Source organism: Elephas maximus, chromosome 3 (genome assembly GCF_024166365.1).
Source record: "Elephas maximus indicus isolate mEleMax1 chromosome 3, mEleMax1 primary haplotype, whole genome shotgun sequence".
NCBI lineage: Eukaryota > Metazoa > Chordata > Mammalia > Proboscidea > Elephantidae > Elephas > Elephas maximus.
In genome coordinates, this window is record NC_064821.1 from 23,540,405 (window position 1) to 23,561,526 (window position 21,122).

The 21,122-nt window shown below is 39.0% G+C and overlaps 1 protein-coding gene across 1 annotated transcript; it reads left to right on the top strand.

The window, feature by feature from the left end:
• The first annotated feature begins 15,821 nt into the window (after positions 1-15,821).
• LOC126071099 (olfactory receptor 18-like) lies at positions 15,822-16,652 on the top strand. Its single transcript, XM_049875383.1, has one exon. It carries the CDS (start codon positions 15,822-15,824, stop codon positions 16,650-16,652), a length of 831 nt encoding a protein of 276 aa, XP_049731340.1.
• Positions 16,653-21,122: the final 4,470 nt, after the last annotated feature.

Genomic DNA, 21,122 nt, shown 5'->3' on the forward strand with positions numbered 1-21,122 from the left:
TGGAACATTACAAAGCATGCTCAGGAAAAATGTGGTTGCAAATTGTATGAATTGGTCAAAGTTGTACAAATGAGGATTAAAGTGGTGGAATCATATTTCCAATCACTGTGGCTCTATTGGTGCTCTAGGATCACTACTTCACCAAGTCATTATGAAAAAATTAAATGTTATCTTGTTTTTCAATAGTCTAGGGTTGCAAAGGACCATGTCTGCACTAAAGGGGAGCTCTTGCCTTTCACTTGTAACAGCCTGATTAAGACTTTACTGTGTTATATGTTTTTTTTTTTTTTTTTTTTGTGTGTGTGTGTGTGTGTTTGTTATATGTTTCCTTACCTTTGGGTTCCTTTTTGGTGTACTCCATGGGTATGCATTTCTCTTTTAGAGATATTGACATAATCTCCGAGGAAGCAATTTGGGGCTCTCTGAAAATCTGCTCAACAAATAGCTTAATTTACTCTGCCTTTTATCACTGAGTTAAATCCCTTACAAATTTTCCTGATGAGAAACTTTGATAAAGGAGAATGGACTGCACTTGACAGAGGATGAGGCCAGACCAGCTTGTGGGAAGATACAGCTCTCATTAAAATCATGAACGTAGTGTTCTGATTCTGTGGTTATGGTTAACTGCAATGAGACTTTATGGGTCCCATCTGTCCTAGAACTAGGCTGCACATCCATTTCTGTAAACATGAGGATGGCCAAAAACTTGATATATCAAAGGTGTTTTTTCCTTTTGATGTCTCAATGTAAGCTCTCCTGAAAGGTAACATTTTCTTTTTCCTCTTTAAACTTCAAGGCCTAACATGAATAAGACTAGTTGATTAATGCTATGAATGGGGAAAAGACTGGAAGGAAATATGTCAGTTTCCTAATGGCTATCAGAAAGTGGTGTACTTATCTTTGGTATGGAAGAGGAACCACAGATAAGAGAAAGGGTGTGGGATTTGAGGACACACCTTCAACCAGATCTTTGCTTATAAACTGGACAACTTTGGCAACTCAGTGCACCTCATGGAGCCTCAAAGTCATCCTCATCAAATTTGAGATTAATAGTGCTAATCTTCCAAGGTCACTGGAATGACTAAATATAATGTTGTCAGAGTTGGATCAAATAGTAATTTCCCATCATGTGGTAGCCCTTAATATTACTTTAAAGAAGTTCATTTTGAGTGTGCATTCCAAATATTCAGAGACCGTCATATTACAAACAGTGATATTAGGCATGATAGAGAACATCTTTCTGTTTAACTTCTTCCTCTCTATACATGTGGTAACAAAAGTGCTCATTTGAGAGAGTGATTAAGAGGATATACTCAAAAGTACTGATTAGAACAGTGTTTAGTACATATAATAGATGAGTAAGTGAACACTAACATAGTCATCATATAAATAGGCCAATATAATTTTTCAACTAATGGGTTTTGCAGGGAAAGTATTTTATTTTCAATATTAGCTCCTCTAACTCATTAGTTTCGTGGACTGGGACTTGTTATTAAAGTCTCATGGTGTCCAGTTCTTCATTTTAAATGATACTTAACTTAAAGCCCTGTAAGGATTTAACAGATAATATATATACATGGTTAGTAAATATAGATATCATTTCATTGTCATCTACTCTATGGCTGATGTCATTCAAATAAATTATATGAACACTAAGTGTGGATGACCCTGGATACCTGACAGGCCATGATAGTTTATCCTTATACAATAAGACCTTGAACAGTTCAAATGTGGACACTGGATATCATTTATCTACATACTTGAAATATAGCACAGTGAGGCCAGAGATTAGTCCCATCTCTACCTTGTATTACGTTGAATAAAATATTCACTATCTTATAAGAAAGGTGAAGACATTTTGAAGCAATACATCCTGTATTTTCCTTCCTCCCTGGAGCACTGTACCTTCCATAGAGATCTTTAAGAACTCCTGAAGGAAGAAATGAGTAGTTTGTTTGCTTTTATTATTATGGATATTTGATGGGAACTATATATTATTCCTTTTAATTGGATGTGTAAGAGTAAGAATCATTGAATAAAAGGGTGGGTTTTGATACACTCTATGATTAAAACAGGGATAAAAAACCGAGGGTAGATTTTCCTCAATCGTACATCTAAACAGGATGCAGGAAGATGATAGTCCTTCTGTTTCCTTCGAGGATAGTCATCACGTGAGAGGAAATTGGGAAAAAGCACAAAGCAAATCTCTCTTTTTACCACAAGGACACAACTCTTTGGTCTTCATACTCCTGTCTTCCACACTCATCTTTGGAAGTGGCTCTCGAATATGAGACCCTCTTTTTTGTTGTTAGTTGCCATGGAGTCCTCTCCAACTCATAGTGATTTTATTTAATTGTAATACTTTTCAGCCCAGTGCCCCTAAAGTGGGTGTGTTTTGAAACAGATGAGTAGTGTAGAAACCAATGAGGAAAGAGGAATGGGTTTGTCACAATTGAGAAATATTGCTGAAGGAGATTATGGTCATCAAATTTGAGTGCTTTGCTTGTGAATTGCTTAAATCCAAAATATAGACCCAGTGCTGGGTGCCTGTATACTTGCTTCCTTTTTTATGACCCTCTTTTATTTTCCAAAAGCTGTCTCAGCTAGGATGTTCTCATTACAGAAAAAAAACCTTAAATAAGATGGAAATATATCAGATTCTCAGTATAGAAATCCTTATTATTCCTAAATCACTTGATCAATTCACTGCATTTGTTATCATCAAAGTCACTCAATGAATCTTCAAATTAGAAAAAAAAAAAAAAAGAGCCAGAACTCCATATTAAGAGCTCTACAATTTGCCAGACAGAAGTGAGAATATTGGTGTGATTCCTTCTGAGAAGACGAAGGGTCATGACTCTTTCAGGTCATTTACTTTATTCCTCCCTCATTCATTAAGAAACCCTTAGAGAATGGGAGAACATAGATCAGATAAGCTAATTATGAGCTCTGTGAGTTGCATTCTCAAAACCATATGACTATAAATTATTAGCCTGTGTCTCCAGCCATTCAGAGTGCCCATCCCAGTCCAGCAGGCTACATATGTGTGTCTCTTCCTTTCAGAGTCCTCACTGACATCAGGACACCCACACCTGTGTTTATCTTCCTGCCATTCCTGAGGAAAGAGCCTCAGCCCTCATCTCCCGCCAGACAGGGAAGGTGCAATGGATTCACACTCCATGGCCATGCCCCAGCAGAGACATCGTGCAGCCCAGTGAGTGCTGAGGGAGACAGAAATGCAGGAGGGACTATTAAGAGCATTGTTTTTCATCATGAGAGCCAACAGCACAGTTGGGATAGTCAGAATTGAGGGCCCAGAATAAAATGTTAATATAAATGGCTTATGACATTTATGTTCTTGGTACTGTGGCTATCTGAGGACTTTCGTTCAGACTTCTGCTCTTCTCTAACACCATTTTGAGGTTCCACAGGCATTGTCTCTATGAAAACAGGAAATAATTCCTTCTAAACTGTCACCTACGCACTCCTAAAAGATCATGAATTTGAGGATGATGATAATAATGGTGATGGTAACAATAACTACAATATCACCAAACTGTATTGAGGGTTTCCTGGTGCCAAGCTCTGAGCTACGTCTTCTGTAGCTTCTTTTGTTTTATCTGCACAATCATCCCCAAGATATGGGTGCACAGATTATTATTATTTTATAGGTGTGGAATGGAACACAGCAATTTTATTTATTTCAATCAAGTTTTGGTGTAGAAAGGGATGAGTTCAGGTTTGAACCGGGCAGTTAGACTCCATTGACAGAGCACCATTGTTGGTTGTGGATCAGATCATTGTAATCCATAGGGTTTTCACTGGCTGAGTTTTGAAACCTCCATGGAAGCCTATTCAACATCATAGCAACACACAAGCCTCCACTGAGTGATGGGTGGTGGATCTGCATGAGGTGTATTGGCTGACAATCAAATCCAGTCTTTTGCATGAAAAGTGGGAATTCAGTCACTGAACCACAACTGCCCCTTATAACTGGGCCAAAAATCAAACTCCTTGCTATCAATTTGATTCTGACTCAGTGACACTATAGGACAGAATAGAACTGTCCCACAGGGTTTCTAAGGCTGTAATCTTTACAGAAGCTGACTGCCACATCTTTCTCCTGTGGAATGACTGGCGGGTTTAAATTGCCCACCTTTTGGTTAGCAGCCAAGTGCTTAGCCCCTGCAATACCAGGGCTACTTATGACTAGGCATCTAGCCAATATTCTACCCTGACAGCCCAACCTGCTATTTCTCTTCCTGGATCATCCCAGGTGAAGTGCTCAGAGAAAAAAAAGATCGAGTCTCATTCATTTCTGCTCCCTAGATCCTAAACCAAGCTCGGCATGGCATAAGCCACCAAAACAGAATACCTCTGTTAAAAAGTGATTATTGTTATTAGGTCGAAACAACAAAGCATAGTCACAGTGGCTTTTACACGCGAGGGGGTTTTTCTGCCTGTGCTTTCCTTCCTTCCTGGGATGTCCACTAGGACTAGAGAGATGAATGAAACTCAGGTGTTTCCTTCCAAGCTCTCTGCCTAGATCACCAGGAAAAAGAAATGGAAGTTTAGAGTATAGGCTTGGTGCCTGTGAACAGCGTCTCACTGCCCAGATACATAAATAAGATAAAATAGGGTTTGTGTGGGTCTATGTCATGAATTTTCTGTGGCATCTATTATTTCTCATATAATATGTACGTACATAACACTATATTTAATAATTGGGTAGATTTTCATAAAAATGAAAAGGGAAAAAGAAGAGGGAGAAAGAGAAGCAGAAGAAAAATCTTACTGTGTGGACCAAGAAAACTTTTAGGATTTCCTTTTGTTCATGCTTGAGTTTCTTGAGATTAGACAGGCTTCAACCTCTTGCCATATAATTCAACAGGAAGTGCCTCAGTTTTTTGTGGCATTGGATTTCTTCAATAAATCAGCTACTTTGATAATTATCCCAACTCAGGTTAGAAAACCATGATTGCATATTAACTGCCAGACTTCCAGTGAATGAAAGATATAAGACTCAGACCTTATTCTCCTAACTCCCATCTGAGGCCCTGTTCCCACCATCAGAGCTGAATGAGTGTTTTTGTTTTCAAACTTGGTTTGGTTAAAGATGGGCAAAGAGAGGCAGAAGCATCAATTCCTCCTCTTGGGATTTGGTGAGTTCATCTGGAATTAGTTGTAAGGTTGTGGTTTTTAAGAGTCTTTGTGACGTGGATATTATGGTTCACAGGGTTTTCTGTGGGTAGCAATTCATTTTACAACCCACTTTTGAAATCTGAGATATGTAAATATTATTCCCTATACAGATGGGAATTCCATGTAGAGCTATCATGGAATGATGACTATTACTACCTAGACCAGAGATATTTGTGATTGTATAACTTGTGGCACAATTTTTATGCACTTGATTTTTAAAGGAAAAGTCGATGGTTCGAACCCTCCAGCAGTTCCACAGGAGAAAGACGTGGCAGTCTGTTTCGGTAAAGATTACAGCCTTGGAATCTCTATGGGTCAGTTGTACTCTCTTCTACAGGGTCCCTATGAGCCATAGTCAACTCAACAGTAACAGGTTATACCTTGACAATAAGAGCATGTAGTTGATTTTTTCTACTGGGAAAGCAAAGGTTGACAATTAATGGAAAAATCAAACACACATTGGTTGCCACAACTCAGTTATCCTTCATTCATATCTCTTATAGAAATTCTCACTTCTGTGAATTGACAGAGGCACAAAAATTTTCATAGAATTGTCCTAATAAGAAATTGAAATATAAAATTAAGTTCATCCCTCAAGTGATGCTAAGTATTATTTTAACTAGATTTTAACCAGATGGATGTGCTTCACAGAGAGACTTAAAATACAGTGTTTGGTAAATGACATTTGAAGGACAGTATTATGTGTAGTATGATACTATTTAGGTAAGTTTTTAAGAAAACTCTTTATAGAAACATTGTCAGGTAAATATTCCCCCTAAATTCACGTCAGTGGTTTCCTTTGGGGACATATGTTCTGTAGAATGGCATCAGCAGGGGTAGAAGGAAAGTTAAATGTTAATGGGAATATTTTAAATGCATATAAAGTATGAATTCTGAAGCAAATATCATTAAACATGTACATATTTCGTATGGGCAGTGGGTATCAATGATAACAGTAATAGTTAACCTTAATGGAGCATTTACTCAGTGCATGGCAGTATTCTAAGGCAGTGATTCACACTTGGCGTACATTAGCATCATCACGGGCCTCATATATTTGGATTCTGATTTAAATGGCTCTAGGCTGCGGTTAGGGTAGCACCATATTTTAAGAAATCTGCAGGTAACTATGATGATCAACCAGGATTGAGAATTACTACGCACACATACACACATACCTGTACCAGGTGCTGCCAAATTGACTCCAACTCATGGTGACCCCATGTATGTCAGAGTAGAAGTGTGCTTCATAGGGTTTTCAATGGCTGATTTTTCAGAAGTAAAATTGATTTCTCTTCTGAGACACCTCTGGGTGGATTTGAAACTCCAACCTTTTAGTTAGCAACCAAGCGTCTTAACCTTTTGCACAGTCCAATAATGTAAGTATATTATTTAATTTAATTTCTTACAACAACCTTACCTATAAGGTAGTTTCCATTATTATCCCCATTTTAAAGATGAGAAAATGCCCAGGTATTCATGATATTATTCTCTGTGCTTTATCTTTTTGCATTTTCCCCAATTATGTCATAGTGTTAACCTGCCAAGAGAATTGAGGAATTGAGGTACTTTCAGAGATCCAAATTTAGAATTGCAATCCCCCTTCCTGGAAGGATTAACTTGGAAAGCTATGAACTAGGCATGAGATGGCTGGGTTTCAGATCAGCACTGGGACCTTTCCTGGTCCTGAATCCCTCAACCGTAAATCTACTGGGTTGGTTTTGATGAAAAAAACAAATTCTTGAAATGTTTAAGTTTAGAAACATAGAAGCACTTTTACCATGCCTCTGAAAATGGTGACAAGAACAAAAAGTGGACTGTAAGATATTTTCCTGAGATTGTGCAGGGTTAATACAAATAACTCTGCATAAAATGAAAATGAAATGAAAGAATGAGAACAGTGCTCATTAGCAGTTAATTACTGTTAATTATTGACAGGGGTGTTGCACTATCATTTTGAATCAGCGATGTTGTATGAATTTGTGAATTTAACAAAAGCATATTTATCAAATCGTGAAGGCCACTAAAGCCAAAGGTTAGGATTTATATACTTAAGTAGACGTTTCAGAAACAACTCACACATTAGAGGGAGCATTTACTTCCAAGGAGGACGCATGTCAGAATAGGAAACAATGATGAGAACTCGGGTAAAATAAAATGCTTCTAATAAAATGCATATTTGATTAAGAAAGTCCCTGGGTGTTGCAAATGGTTAAGCTCTTGGCAACTAACCAAAAGGTTGATGTTGAGGCCCACCCAGTGACTCCATAGGACAAAGACCCGGCGGCCTGTTCTTGTAATGCTTACAGCCTAGGAAATCCTGTGGGGTAGCTCTACTCTGTCACATGAGGTCGCTATGAGTCAGAATCAACTCGATGGCACCTAACAACAACTAACTGAAAAGTTGGCAGTTTGAACTCACCCAGCGGCACCTCGGAAGAGAGGGCTGGCGATGTCCTTCTGTAAAGTTTACAGGCACGGTAAGTTTTAAGAGCAGTCAAACATTCAAAAACAAGGCAGACATTTTATTACATAGCTCTTAGAGGGTGTTTATAAATAGCCCAAATCAAAGGAATTTATTAAGCTGCATTTTGAAAAATAAAATACATTTGAAGCATTTCCTGTTGAAGATCAAAAATCACAGCTTTCAGTATGGGTTACACCTCAACATAAAGAAAACAAAAATCCTCACAAGAGGACCAGTAAGTAACTTCATGATAAATGGAGAAAAGATTGAAGATTGAAGTTGTCAAGGATTTCATTTTACTTGGATCCACAATCAACACCCATGGAAGCAGCAGTCGAGAAATCAAAAGAATTACTGCATTGGGCGAATCTGCTGCAAAAGGCCTCTTTAAAAGCAAAGAAAGGTGTTAACTTGAAGACTAAGGTGCACCTGACCCAAGCCATGGTGTTTTCAATCACCTCATATGCATATGAAAGCTGGACAACGAATAAGGAAGACTGAAGAATTGACTCCTTTGAATTGTGGTGTTGGTGAAGGATATTGGGTATAACAAAAAATATATATATATATGGGTTGCCAAAATAACAAACAAATCTGTCTTGGAGGAAGTACAATCAGAATGCTCCTTAGAAGTAAGGATGTCTAAACTATGTCTCACATACTTTGGGCATGTTATCAGGAGGGATCAGTAACTGGAGAAGGACGTTATGCTTGGTCAAGTAGAGGGCAAGCAAAAAAGAGACCCTCAACGAGATGGTTGGCAAAATGGCTGCAACAATGGGCTCAAGTATAACAATGATTGTGAGGATGGTGCAGGACCGGGTAGTTTTTGCTCTATTGTGCATAGGGTGACTATGATTTGGAACAGACCGGACGGCTCCTAACAACAATAGCTAACGCCCTTCAATTATACCAATTTTTTTTTTGTTTTTCTTAAAGGAAGGACATTTCTTATTCCATGTTTCCTTCATAAAAAGTGGGATTATATATTACTTTTTTTATTGTTGTGAAAATACACATAATATACATAAGACAACATTTGCTAATTCAACATTTTCCCACGTACAAGCAGTGACACCAATTACATCACTCATATTGTGTAACCATCACCAATATCCATAGTGAAATTTTCAAAGCAGTGAAAAGAAACTCAGTGTTTCTTAATCAATGATTTCTGCTTTCCCCTTCCCTCACGCTGCTGGTCCAAAACCCCCAAAGAAACAAACAGACCAACCAAAAAAAAACTAAAAGCCCTTGCCATTGAGTTGATTTCAATTTCTACACATTTGTCTATTTTAGGTATTTCTTGTAAATTATATATTTGTCCTTTTTTGATTGACTTACTTCACTCAGCATAGTGTTTGAAAGATTTACTGATGTTGAAACATGTATCAAAACCCCATTTCTTTTTATCGCTGACTAATATTCCATTGTATGCATACATGGGAGCCCTGGTGGCATGGTGGTTAAGTGTTCCGCTGCTAACCAAAAGGTCATTTTATTTCTTCATTCATCTGCTGATGGACATTTAGGTTGTTTCTACCTTTTGAATACTGCGAATAGTCCTGAAATGCTTATTGGTGGACATGTATCTGTTTGCATTGCTGCTTTCAAATCTCTTGGTATATGCCTCCAAGTGAAATTGCTGGCTCCTTTGGTAGCTCTACATTTAAATTTTTGAGGAACCACCAAACCATTTTCTACAGCAGGAGTACCATTCTGCATCCCCTCCTCCCAGCAATGGAGTCACCAACATTTATTATTTTCTGAAGGGCAGAACATGCTTAGCTTTTCTCAAGCTGAATGAACTGAAGAAAAAAATCAAGCCTCGAGTTGCAATAGTGAAGGATTCTAAGGGCAAACATTGAAGGAGACACAAAACATCAAAAGAAGTTGAAAGGAATTCACAGAGCCACTTTACTAAAAATAATTAGTTATTTTTCAACCATTTCAGGAGATAGCATGTGACCAAGAACCAAGAGTATTTGTCGTGGATTGAATTATGTCTCCCCATAAATGTGTGTATCAACTTGGTTAGGCCATGATTCACAGTATTCTGTGGTGTTCCTCCATTTCGTGATTGTAATTTTATGTTAAAAGGATTAGAGTGGGATTGTAACACCCTTACCAGGTCACATCCCTGATCCAATGTAAATGGAGTTTCCCTAGGGTGTGGTCTGCACCGCCTTTTTATCTCTCAAAAGATAAAAGCAAAGGGAAGCAAGCATACAGTTGGGGTCCTCATACCACCAAGAAAGCAGTACCAGGAGCAGAGTGCATCCTTTGGACCCAGGGTCCCTGTGCCTGAGAAGCTCCTCAGCCGGGGGAAGATTGAGGACAAGGACCTTCCTCCAGAGCTTCCCTTGGAGCTGACACCCTGAATTTGGACTTCCAGCCTACTAGACTGTGAGCAAATAAATTTCTCTTTGTTAAAGCCATCCACTTGTGGTATTTCCGTTATATCACCACTAGACGACTAAGACAGAATTGAAGGAAGAGGTCCAAGCTTCCCTGAAGGCACTGGGGACAAATATGGCCCCAGGAATTGATGGAATACCAGTTGAGATGTTTCAACAAATGGCAGCACTGGAGATGCTAACTTGCCTATGCCAAGAAATTTGGAAGACAGCTACCTGGCCAACCGACTGGAAGAGATCCATATTTGTACCCACTCCAAAGAAAGGTGACCCAGCAGAAGGCAAAAATTATCCAGTAATATTATTAACCTCCAATCCAGTGCCGTTGAGTCAATTCCGACTCACAGCGACCCTATAGAACAGAGTAGAACTGCCTCATAGAGTTTCCAATGAGCGCCTGGTGGACATGCAAGTAAAATTTTGCTGCAGATAATTTAAAGGCAGTTGGAGCAGTACATCAACAGGAAACTGCCAGATATTTAAGCCAGATTCAGAAGAGGACATGGAACAAGGCATATCATTGCTGATGTCAAATGGACGGTGGCTGAAAGCAGAGATTACCAGAAAGATGTTTACTTGTGTTTTGTTGACTATGTGAAGGCATTCGACTGTGTGGATGTAATTGCGCTCATATGGAACCTGCAAATAGACCAAGAGGCAGTCGTTTGAACAGAAAAGGTGATACTGCGTGGTTTAAAATCAGGAAAGATGTGCATCAAGGTTGTACTCTTACACCAAATTTAGTCAATTATTTGCTGAACAAATAATCGGAAACACTAGATGAAATATAGAAGAACACAGCCACAGGATTGGAGGAAGACTTATTAACAACCTGGAGCATGCAGGTGCCATAACCTTGCTTGCTGAAAGCAGGAGGATTTGAAGCATTTACTGATGAAAAGCAAAGACTTCAGCCTTCAGTATGGATTACACCTCGACATAAAGAAAACAAAAATCTTCACAACTGGACCAATAATAACATCACGGTAAACGGAGAAAAGATTGAGATTGTCAAGGATTTCATTTTACTTGAGTCCACAAGCAACACCCATGGAAACAGCAGTCAAAAAATCAAAATATGCATTGCATTGGGCAAGTCTGCTGCAAAAGACCTCTTTAAAGTATTGAAAAGGAAAGATGTCACCTTGAGGACTAAGGTATGCATGACCCAAGCCATGGTGTTTTCTATTGCCTCACATGCATGGGAGAGCTGAACAATGAATAAGGAAGACTGAAAAAGAATTGATGCCTTTGAATTGTATTGTTGGCAAAGAATATTGACTATACCATGGACTGCCAAAAGAGTGAACAAATTTGTCTTGGAAGAAGTACAACCAGAATGTTCCTTAGAAGCAAGGATGACGAGACTATGTCTCACATACTTTGGACATGTGATCATGAGGGATCAGTCCCTGGAGAAGGACATCATGCTTAGTAAAGTAGAGGGTCAGTGAAAAAGAGAAAGACCCTCAATGAGATGGAATGACACAGTGGCTGCAAGAATGGGCTGAAGCATAGTAACAATTGTGAGGATGGCGCGGACTTGGCCGTTGTTTAGTTCTGTTGTGCATGGGGCCACTATGAGTTAGAACTGACTCAAAGGCACCTAACAACCAGAACAACAGGGTGGTGCAGTGTTTAAGAGTTCAGGCTTCCTTCTAACCAAAAGATTGGTAGTTCAAGTCGACCAACCACTCCTTGGAAACCCTATGGGGCAATTCTACTCTGTGTTATAGGGCCGCTATTTGTTGGAATCATCTGGATGGCAATGGGTTTGTTGATAATGCCCAGCGAAACGAGCTCTGGTGATGCAGTGGTTAGGTGCTCAGCTGCTAACAAAAAGGTTGGCAGTTCAAACCCACCTAGATGCTCCAAGATAGAAAGACATGACAATCTCCTCCTAGAACACGCTATGGGACAGTTCTACCCTGTTATGTGGGGTTGCTATGAGTTGAAATACAGTTGATGAACATAAGAACAAAAATAATAATGGCTAATGAAGTTAGGCAACTTTTCATGTGCTTGTTAGCCATTTTTACATCCAAGGCTTTACCTATTTTTCTATTGGGTTGTTTGTCTTTTTCTTGTTAAATTGTAGGAGCTCTTTATATATTCTATCTATTAAGCCCTTATCTGATATCTGATTCCCCAAAATTTTCTTCCAGTCTATAGGTTATCTCTTCACTTTGTTGATAAAGTCCTTTGACATACAGAAGTTTTTAATTTTCACAAGATCTCATTTATCTATTTGTGTTTTGTTACTTGTGGCTTTGAGTCATATCTAAGAATCTGTTGTTGCAGACTAGATCCTGAAGAATTATCCCTATGATTTTATCTGAGAATTTTATGATGTTGAGTCAAATTTTTAGGCCTTTGATCCATTTTGAGTTAGTTTTCACATATGGTATGAGATATGGGTCTAACATTCTTTTGCATGTGGAAATCCAGTGGTCCCAGCACTATTTACTAAAGGGAATATTCCTTTCCAATTTCATGATTTAGTAACCTTCTCAAAGATTAATCAACATAGATATGTGTGCTTATATCTCGGCTCTGCATTCTATTCCATTGATCTATATGTCTGTCATTATATCAGCACCAGATTGTTTTGATTACTGTAACTTTAAAATAGGTTTTGAGACTAGGAAGTGTGAGTCATCCTACTCTGTTCTTCTTTTTCACTATTGCTTGGGCTATATAAATTTGAGGATTGGCTTTTCCATTTCTACAAAATAGGTGTTAGAATTTTTTTAGGCATTGCATTGAATCTACAGATTGCTTTAGGTAGTATTGGCATCTTGACAATGTTAAGCCTTCTGATCCATGAGCATGGTATGTCCTTCCATTTATGTGGATGATCTTTAACTTCTTTCAGTAGTATTTATCCTTTTCAGTATACAAGTCTTTCACCTTTATGTTGTTATTGTTGTTAGGTGCTGTCGAGTCAGTTCTGACTCATAGTGGCTCTATACACAACAGAATGAAACACTGCCCGGTCCTGCACCATCCTCACAATTGTTGTTATGCTTGAGCCCATTGTTGCAGCCACTGTGTCAATCCACCTCATTGAGGGCCTTCCTCTTTTCTGCCAACCCTGTACTTTACCAAGCATGATGTCCTTCTCCAGGGGTTGATCACTCCTGACAACGCGTCCAAAAGTATGTAAGATGCAGACTTGCCATCCTTGCTTCTAAGGGGGCATTCTGGTTGTATTTCTTCCAAGACAGATTTAGTCGTTCTTTTAGGAGTCCATGGTATGTTCTTTGCCAAAGCCACAATTCAAAGGCATCAATTCTTTGGTCTTCCTTATCCATTGTCCAGCTTTCACATACATGATATGCGATCGAAAACACCATGGCTTGAGTCAGGCACACCTTAGTCTTCAAGGTGATGTCTTTGCTTTTCATCGCTTTAAAGAGGTCTTTTGCAGCAGAATTGCCCAATGCAATGCGTTCTGTGATTTCTTGACTGCTGCTTCCGTGGCTGTTGATTGTGGATCCAAGTAAAATGAAATCCTTGACAATTTCAGTCTTTTCTCCATTTATCATGCTGTGGCTTATTGGACCGGTTGTGAGGATTTTTGTTTTCTTTATGTTGAGATGTTATTCATACTGAAGACTGGGGTCTTTGATCTTCATTAGTAAGTGCTTCAAGTCCTCTTCACTTTCAGCAAGCAAGTTTGTGTCACCTGCATAACCAGGTTGTTAATGAGTCTTCTTCCAATCCTGATGTCCCATTCTTCTTCATATAGTCCAGCTTCTCGAATTATTTGCTCGGCATACAGATTGAGCAGGTATGGTGAAAGAATACAACCCTGAGGCACACCTTTCCTGACTTTAAATCATGCAGTATCCTCTTGTTCTCTCTGAACAACTGCCTCTGATCTATGTACAGGCTCCTCCTGCACACAATTAAGTGTTCTGGAATTCCCATTCTTCCAATGTTATCCATAATTTGTTATGATCCACACAGTCGAATGCTTTGCATAGTCAATAAAACACAGGTAAACATCCTTCTGGTATTCTCTGCTTTCAGCCAGCATCCATCTAACATTACCTTTATAGTTAAATTTATTCCTAGGCATTTTATTCTTTTAGGTGCTGTTGAAATAGAATTGTTTCCTTTCAGATTGTTGGCTCCTGGTGTGTAAAAACTTAACTGATTTTTCTGTGTTGACCTCATATTCTGCCACTTTGCTGAATTCATTTATTGTGGATCTTTGGGGTACAGAAAGTCCCTCAGTTGTGAACATGCAACCTATAGACAACTTGTAATTGCCCTTTAACGGTATTTAAATTTGTTCTCACTTTGAAATGATTGAACCAGCCACTAGTCACAACAAATTCTTCATCATGATCACCTTCACTTGCTGCGTGTGCAGCTTTTAGATTGTGGGACAGGCTTGGAGCCTTTTCTTGCACTAAAGTAAAACGAAATAAGAACTGTATGCATCTGTTCCAGCTTACCTACAAATTCAGCTTAAAGACACACAGGAACAGATCTTGTTTCTAACTGGTGGACTGCCTCTATGCTATAAATAGGAAAGCTAGGTACAAAAACAGATGCCTTTCATTTCTTTTTCTTGCCTAATTGCTCCAGTTAGAACTTCTGTTACAATATCGAACAGCAATGGCGAGAGCAGGTGTTGGATTTTGTCAAAATCCTTTTCTACCTTGAATGAGATGATTATGTGATTCTTTGCCTTTGTTCTGGAAACCCTGGTGGTATAGTGGTTAAGTGCTGCAGCTGTTAACCAAAGGGTCAGCAATTCGAATCCGCCAGGGGCTCCTTGGAAACTCTGTGGGGCAGTTCTACTCTGTCCTATAGGGTCGGAATTGACTCGATGGCACTGGGTTTGGTTTGGTTTTTTTGGTTTGCCTTTGTTCTATTGGTGTGGCATATTCCATTGACTGACTTTCTAATGTTGAAATCATCTTGCATTCCTGGGATAAATTCCACTTGATCATGGTATATAACCCTTTTAATGTGCTTATGGACTCAGTTTGCTAGTATTTTATTGGGGATATTTGTTTCCATATTTATCAGAGATATTGATCTGTAGTTTTCTTTTCTCATGGGGTCTTTATCTAGTTTTGGTACCAGGATGGTGCTAGCCTCATAGAATGAATTAGGGAGAGTTCTCTCCTCTTCTATTTTTTGGAAATGCTGAAGAAAGATTGTCATCATTTGTTCTATAAATGTTTCGTAGAATTGTCCAGTGATGCCCTCTGGTCCTGGACTTTTCTGTATTGGGAGGCTTTTGATATTGCTTTGATCTGTTCTCTCGTTATGTGTCTGTTGGAGTCTTGTCTTTCTTCTAGAGTTAATTATTTTACTGACTTTATGAATTTGTTTTCTGTAAATGTCTTTGATCTTCTAACATTCTTCAGTTGAGTGTCTCTAAAGTGGGTTTGTATAGAGAAGGGTGAATAGCACTGAAACCAATGAGGAAAGAGTTCTAGGAAGAATAGTTTTGCGACAATTGAGAAGTGCTGCTGAAAGGGGTGTATGGCATTATGTGTGAATGCTTTACTTGTGAAATTCCTGAATTCAAAATATAGACACACAATTAGGTGTCTGTATTCTTGTTTCCTTTTACCACTCTTTTTGTACTTTCCCAAAGGTGTCTCTGCAATGTGGACCCACAGAATCTAACGAGTGTTTCTGAATTCCTCCTGCTGGGCCTCTTACAGGATCCAGAACTGCAGCCCCTCCTCTTTGGAATATTTCTGTCCATGTACCTGGTCTCTGTGCTTGGGAACCTTCTCATTATCCTGGCTGTGAACTCTGACCCCCACCTTCACACCTCCATGTACTTCTTCCTCTCCATCCTATCCTTGGTTGACATTGGTTTCACCTCTGCCACAATTCCAAAGATGCTTATGGATATCCATACACACCACACAATCATCTCCTCTGTTAACTGCCTGATTCAGTTGTCTTTGTTTAGTTTTTTTGGATGTATGGACAATCTACTTCTTATGGTGATGGCCTATGATCGGTTTGTAACCATCTGTCATCCCCTTCACTACCCAGTCATCATGAACCCCCACCTCTGTGACTTGCTGGTTTTGGTGTCTTTTTTTTTCAGCCTTTTGCACTCTCAGCTACACTGCTTGATGGTGTCACAATTCACCTTCTGCACAGAAGTGGAAATTCTTCATTTCTTCTGTGACCCTTCTCAACTCATCAACCTTGCCTGTTCTGACACCACCACCAAAAACATGCTTGTGTACATTATTGGTGCCATCTTTGCAGGCATTCCAGTCTCAGTGATCTTTTTCTCTTATACTAGAATTGTTTCTTCCATTCTGAGAGTCCCATCATCAGGTGGGAAGTATAAAGCTTTCTCTACCTGTGGTTCTCACCTGTCAGTCATTTGCTTATTTTATGGAACAGGTACTGGAGTGTACCTGAGTTCAGCTGTCTCACCTTCTCTCAGGAGTGGTGCAGCAGCCTCAGTGATGTACTGCCTGGTCACCCCCATGTTGAACCCCTTCATCTACAGCCTGAGGAACAGGGATATCAAGAGGGCCCTGCAGAGGCTCCTCAGCCAACCAGCATAATGTCAATAGCTGTGCCATCATTTTTGGTCTATGGATTAGAATAGGCAGAAAACAAACGTGTGGAACTAGAAAGTATTCTCCTTTTGTCACATAATTTTTGTACATATCATTGTTTTCATTCCTCTTGATGTTTCATATCACAATATTTCTTAGTTGGCGTATTTCTGGGGGAATTAGGGGATGTTCTGGAATCTGTGGTACAACATAATAAATATCCAATTGAGTCCTATAACACACATGGAGCCTTCTGTATTTATTACCTATGACGCAGGCATCCCAATGAATTGCACAACTTTTTAAAAATAAAAAATACAATCCACTGCCCTTTCCACATGTCATGCTTATTGTCTGTACAACATCATTGTTCATCTTATCTACTTATGTGGTCTAGGTGTATTGATGCTTGTTATTGGACCTCAAACTTGGGTTCATATTGGAATCATCCCGTGAGCTTTAAAGATATTCATGCCTGAATTGCACTACCAGAGATTCTGATTTATTTAGACAGGTGTGTGGAGAGCCAGATTTTTCAAAGCGCTCCAGGAGGTACCAGTGGGCAGCCAAGGTCAGAGACTACTTATCTAAGTGAGACTGTTGTTGGAGAATGACTAATATGCCTTGGATCCTTTATTCCTCATGAGCAGATGCTGAATACCTTAAAGCAATCAGAGCTCACAAGGGGGAAGATACGAAAGAACTTCAGGCAATGTGGTGTTTTTTTAATGTCAACGGTAACATTTCTTCAAGTATATTCTCCCACCCTACCACAGAGGGTGGGAGAATATCCACCATATGTGGTGGATATTAAACCCTTGTCACTCTGCTCCAAACTCACCTTTCTATGCTATACTTTATGATGCCAAAGTAGAAATGTCCAATCCCTGCTCTAGTTTTCCATCTGACTCTCTTGCAATGTTCTTCCAATAGTTGTTCATAAAGATCACCAGCCCCCAAAAGCCAACCTTTTCACTATACTTCTTATCTTTCAGCATGGTTACTACTTCCTGTAGGCGCTAGCTCAGTGTTACCCCGTTTTTTCTTTTATGCCTTTCAGTCTTTCAACACCTAATTACCTATATTAAATGATTTTCATTAAAATTACTAGTGTGTTTTCTTTTTTCTTGATTGAGCCCTGACTGATAGATTGTAACATGGAGAGTAAAAGTATGTCATCACGTGTCTGCAATTTTTGTTGTTGTTGTTCTTAGGTGTTGTGGAGTCAGCTCCAACTCATAGTGACCCTATGCACAGCAGAACAAAACACTGCCCAGTCCTACACAATCCTCACTATCTTTGCTATGTTTAAGCCCATTGTTGCAGCCACTGTGTCAATTCATTTGTCAATGATCTTTCTCTTTTTCACTGACCCTCTACCAAGCATGATGTCCTTCTCCAAAGACCTGTCCCTCCTGATAACATGTCCAAAACACATAAGATGAAGTCTCACCATCCTAGCTTCTAGTGAGCATTCTGGCTGTACTTCTTCCAAGACAGATTTGATCACTCTTTCAGCAGTCGATGGTATATTCAATATTCTTTGCTAACTAACATCATAATGCAAATGTATCAATTCTTGTTTTGTCTTCCTTATTTTTTGCCCAGCTTTTGCATGTATATGAGGCAATTACAAATAAAATGGCTTGGATCAGGCACATATTAGTCCTTAAAGTGACATCTTTGCTTTTCTACACTTTAAAGAGGACTTTTGCAGCAGATTTGCCCAATGAAATATGTTGTTTGATTTCTTGACTACTGCTTCCATAGGTGCAGATTCAAGTAAAATGTCGTACTTGACAACTTCAATATTTTCTTCATTATCTTGATGTTGCTTATTGGTCCAACTGTGAGGATTTTTGTTTTCTTTATATTGAGATGTAATCCAAACTGAAGGCTATAGTCTTTGATCTTCATGAGTGTGCTTCAAGTCTTCTTTACTTTCAGATAGCAAGGCTGTGTCATCTGCATATTATAGGTTGTTAATGAGTCTTCCACCAATCCTAATGCCTCATTCTTTCTCATATAGTCCAGCTTCTTGGGTCATTTGCTCAGCATACAGATTGAATAGGTATGGTGAAAGGATACAACCCTGTTGCACACCTTTCTTGGTATTAAACTACACAATATCCCCTTACTCTGTTCTAACGACTGCCTCTTGTTCTATGTAGAGGTTCTGAATGAGCACAATTAATTGTTCTGGAATTCCCACTCTTTGAAATGTTATCTATAATTCGTTATGATCCACACAGTCAAAAGCCTTTGCATAGTCAATAAAATACAGGTAAATATCTTTCTAGTATTCTCTGTTCTCATTCAAGATCCATCTGACATCAGCAATGCTATACCTCGTTACATGTCCTCTTCTTAATCCGCTTGATTTTCTTGAGGTTCCTTGTCGATATATTGCTGCAACTGCTTTTGAAATATCTTTAGCAATATTTTACTTGTGTGTGTGATGTTAACGATATTGTTCAATAAATTTCACATTCTGTTGGATCACCTTTTTTGGAATGGGCATGAAAGGGATATCTTCCAGTCAGTTAACCAGGTAGCTCTCTATCAAATTTCTTGGTATAGACAAATGTGTGATTCCAGCCTTGCAACCGTCTCCATTGGAATTCCTTCAATTCCTGGAGCTTGTTTTCTGCCAGTGCCTTCAGTATAGCTTTGACTTCTGTCTTAGTCATCTAGTGCTGCTATAATAGAAATATCACAAGTGTATGGCTTTAACAAAGAGAAACTTCTTTTCTCACAGTCTAGTAGGCTAGAAGTCCAAATTCAGGGTGTCAGCTCCAGGGGAAGGCTTTCTCTCTCTGTCGGTTCCGGAGGAAGATCCTTCTTATCAGTCTTTCCCTGGACTAGGAACTTCTTTGCACGGGAACCCTGGGTCCAAAGAACGCACTCTGCTCTGGGCAGTGATTATTTTCTTTATTTCTTACTGCTTGAGAAATGCTGAGCATGTTCTTCCCTTTTGGTTTTCTAACTCCAGGTCTTTGTACATTTCATTATAATACTTTACTTTCTCTTCTTGAGCTGCTCTTTGAAACCTTCTTTCTGCAGTGGGAAGATTACAAAAGTGCGTCTGAATAAGGGTGGTTGTGAATCATATGCCTTTGTCAAGAATATACAACTGGGGTTTAAGTTGTATATTTCCAGTTGCTGTGTGACTCTAGTGGTACCTAAGGATCATTATTATGAATAAATTCAAATTTATCTTTCTTTTCTTTATTCTAGGACAGCAAAGAGTCATATCTTAAGCAAAAGGAGGCTCATTCTTTAGTAATAGCCTCATTGAGAATCCACTTTGTAATACTACTTCCCTGTCTCCTGTTGTGATGAATGTCTTGGGGCTCCTATAGTCATTTATCTTTCCTTTACAGGTGTTTTACAGGTGCCACAACAGGTTCCTGATGCAGCAGTGTGGGCTCTGAAAATGTGTGCAGTAAGTAGTTTTATATTACTCTGCATTTTACCCCTAAGCTTAATCTGCAAGCAATTTCTCTAATGAGGAAATTTGATGCCCAATTTATGATTTAACCTAAATGCTTGTCAAAAGGTCTTACAATCTTATCCTTATGAAAGGAGTCCTTATGCAGTTTAAAGGCAGGTACTGAATATTAATGGTCTATATACTCAAAATATACCTTAGATTTGGTACATCTGCGCTTTGTTTAATGTCGAATAAATTGTTCACTGACTGAAGAAGAAGTGAAGACATTTTGAAATCGATATATGAAGTATCAGGCCTTCTATATAGATCTCTAGTAACTCCTGAGAGAATAAACCTATGCTTTGTTTTTTTCTATTATTATGGACATTCAATGTCATCAACATTTTTCAGTTTAATAGAAGAGGTGATATTAAGTGTCCTAGAATAATGGGTGGATTTTGGTAAGTTGTACAGATAACACTACCACCAGTTGCCATTGAGTCGATTCCAGCTCGTGATGACCCCGTGAGTCTGAGTAGAACTGTGATCCATAGCGTTTTCAATGGATGGTTTTTCAGAAGTAGATCACCAGGCCTTTCTTCCATGGCACCTCTGGGTGGACTTGAACTTACAACCTTTTTTTTTTTTTTAACCAGTCAGGCACGTGAATTGTTTGCACCACCCAAGGACTCCAAAATAATCATAAGAGGGGTGTTAATGATAAGGTGAGGATAACGGTGAGAATGATGATGTAACTACATTAACAGGAAGCTTTATTGAGGGCTTCGGAGTTCTTTTTTCTGAGTAAAAAGCTCCATTCATGTAACTTGTTTTCTTGCATCGGTGCCATCATGCACATTACTGTCATTTTACAGGTGAGGACAGGAGCAGAGCCTTTTTATGTAACTATACCCGGTCATGGAATAGAAAGGGATGAAGCCAGTTTTGAATCTGGAGAGTCTGACCCCAGATACAGGGCACTGAGCCAATATTCTTTCTTGCCCACCCACGCTGCCATTTCCCTTCCCTGGTCAGTGCAGACT

Excerpts from the sequence above, each read along its gene's own strand:
- LOC126071099 (XM_049875383.1), top strand. The coding sequence starts at position 15,822 with ATGTACCTGGTCTCTGTGCTTGGGAACCTTCTCATTATCCTGGCTGTG.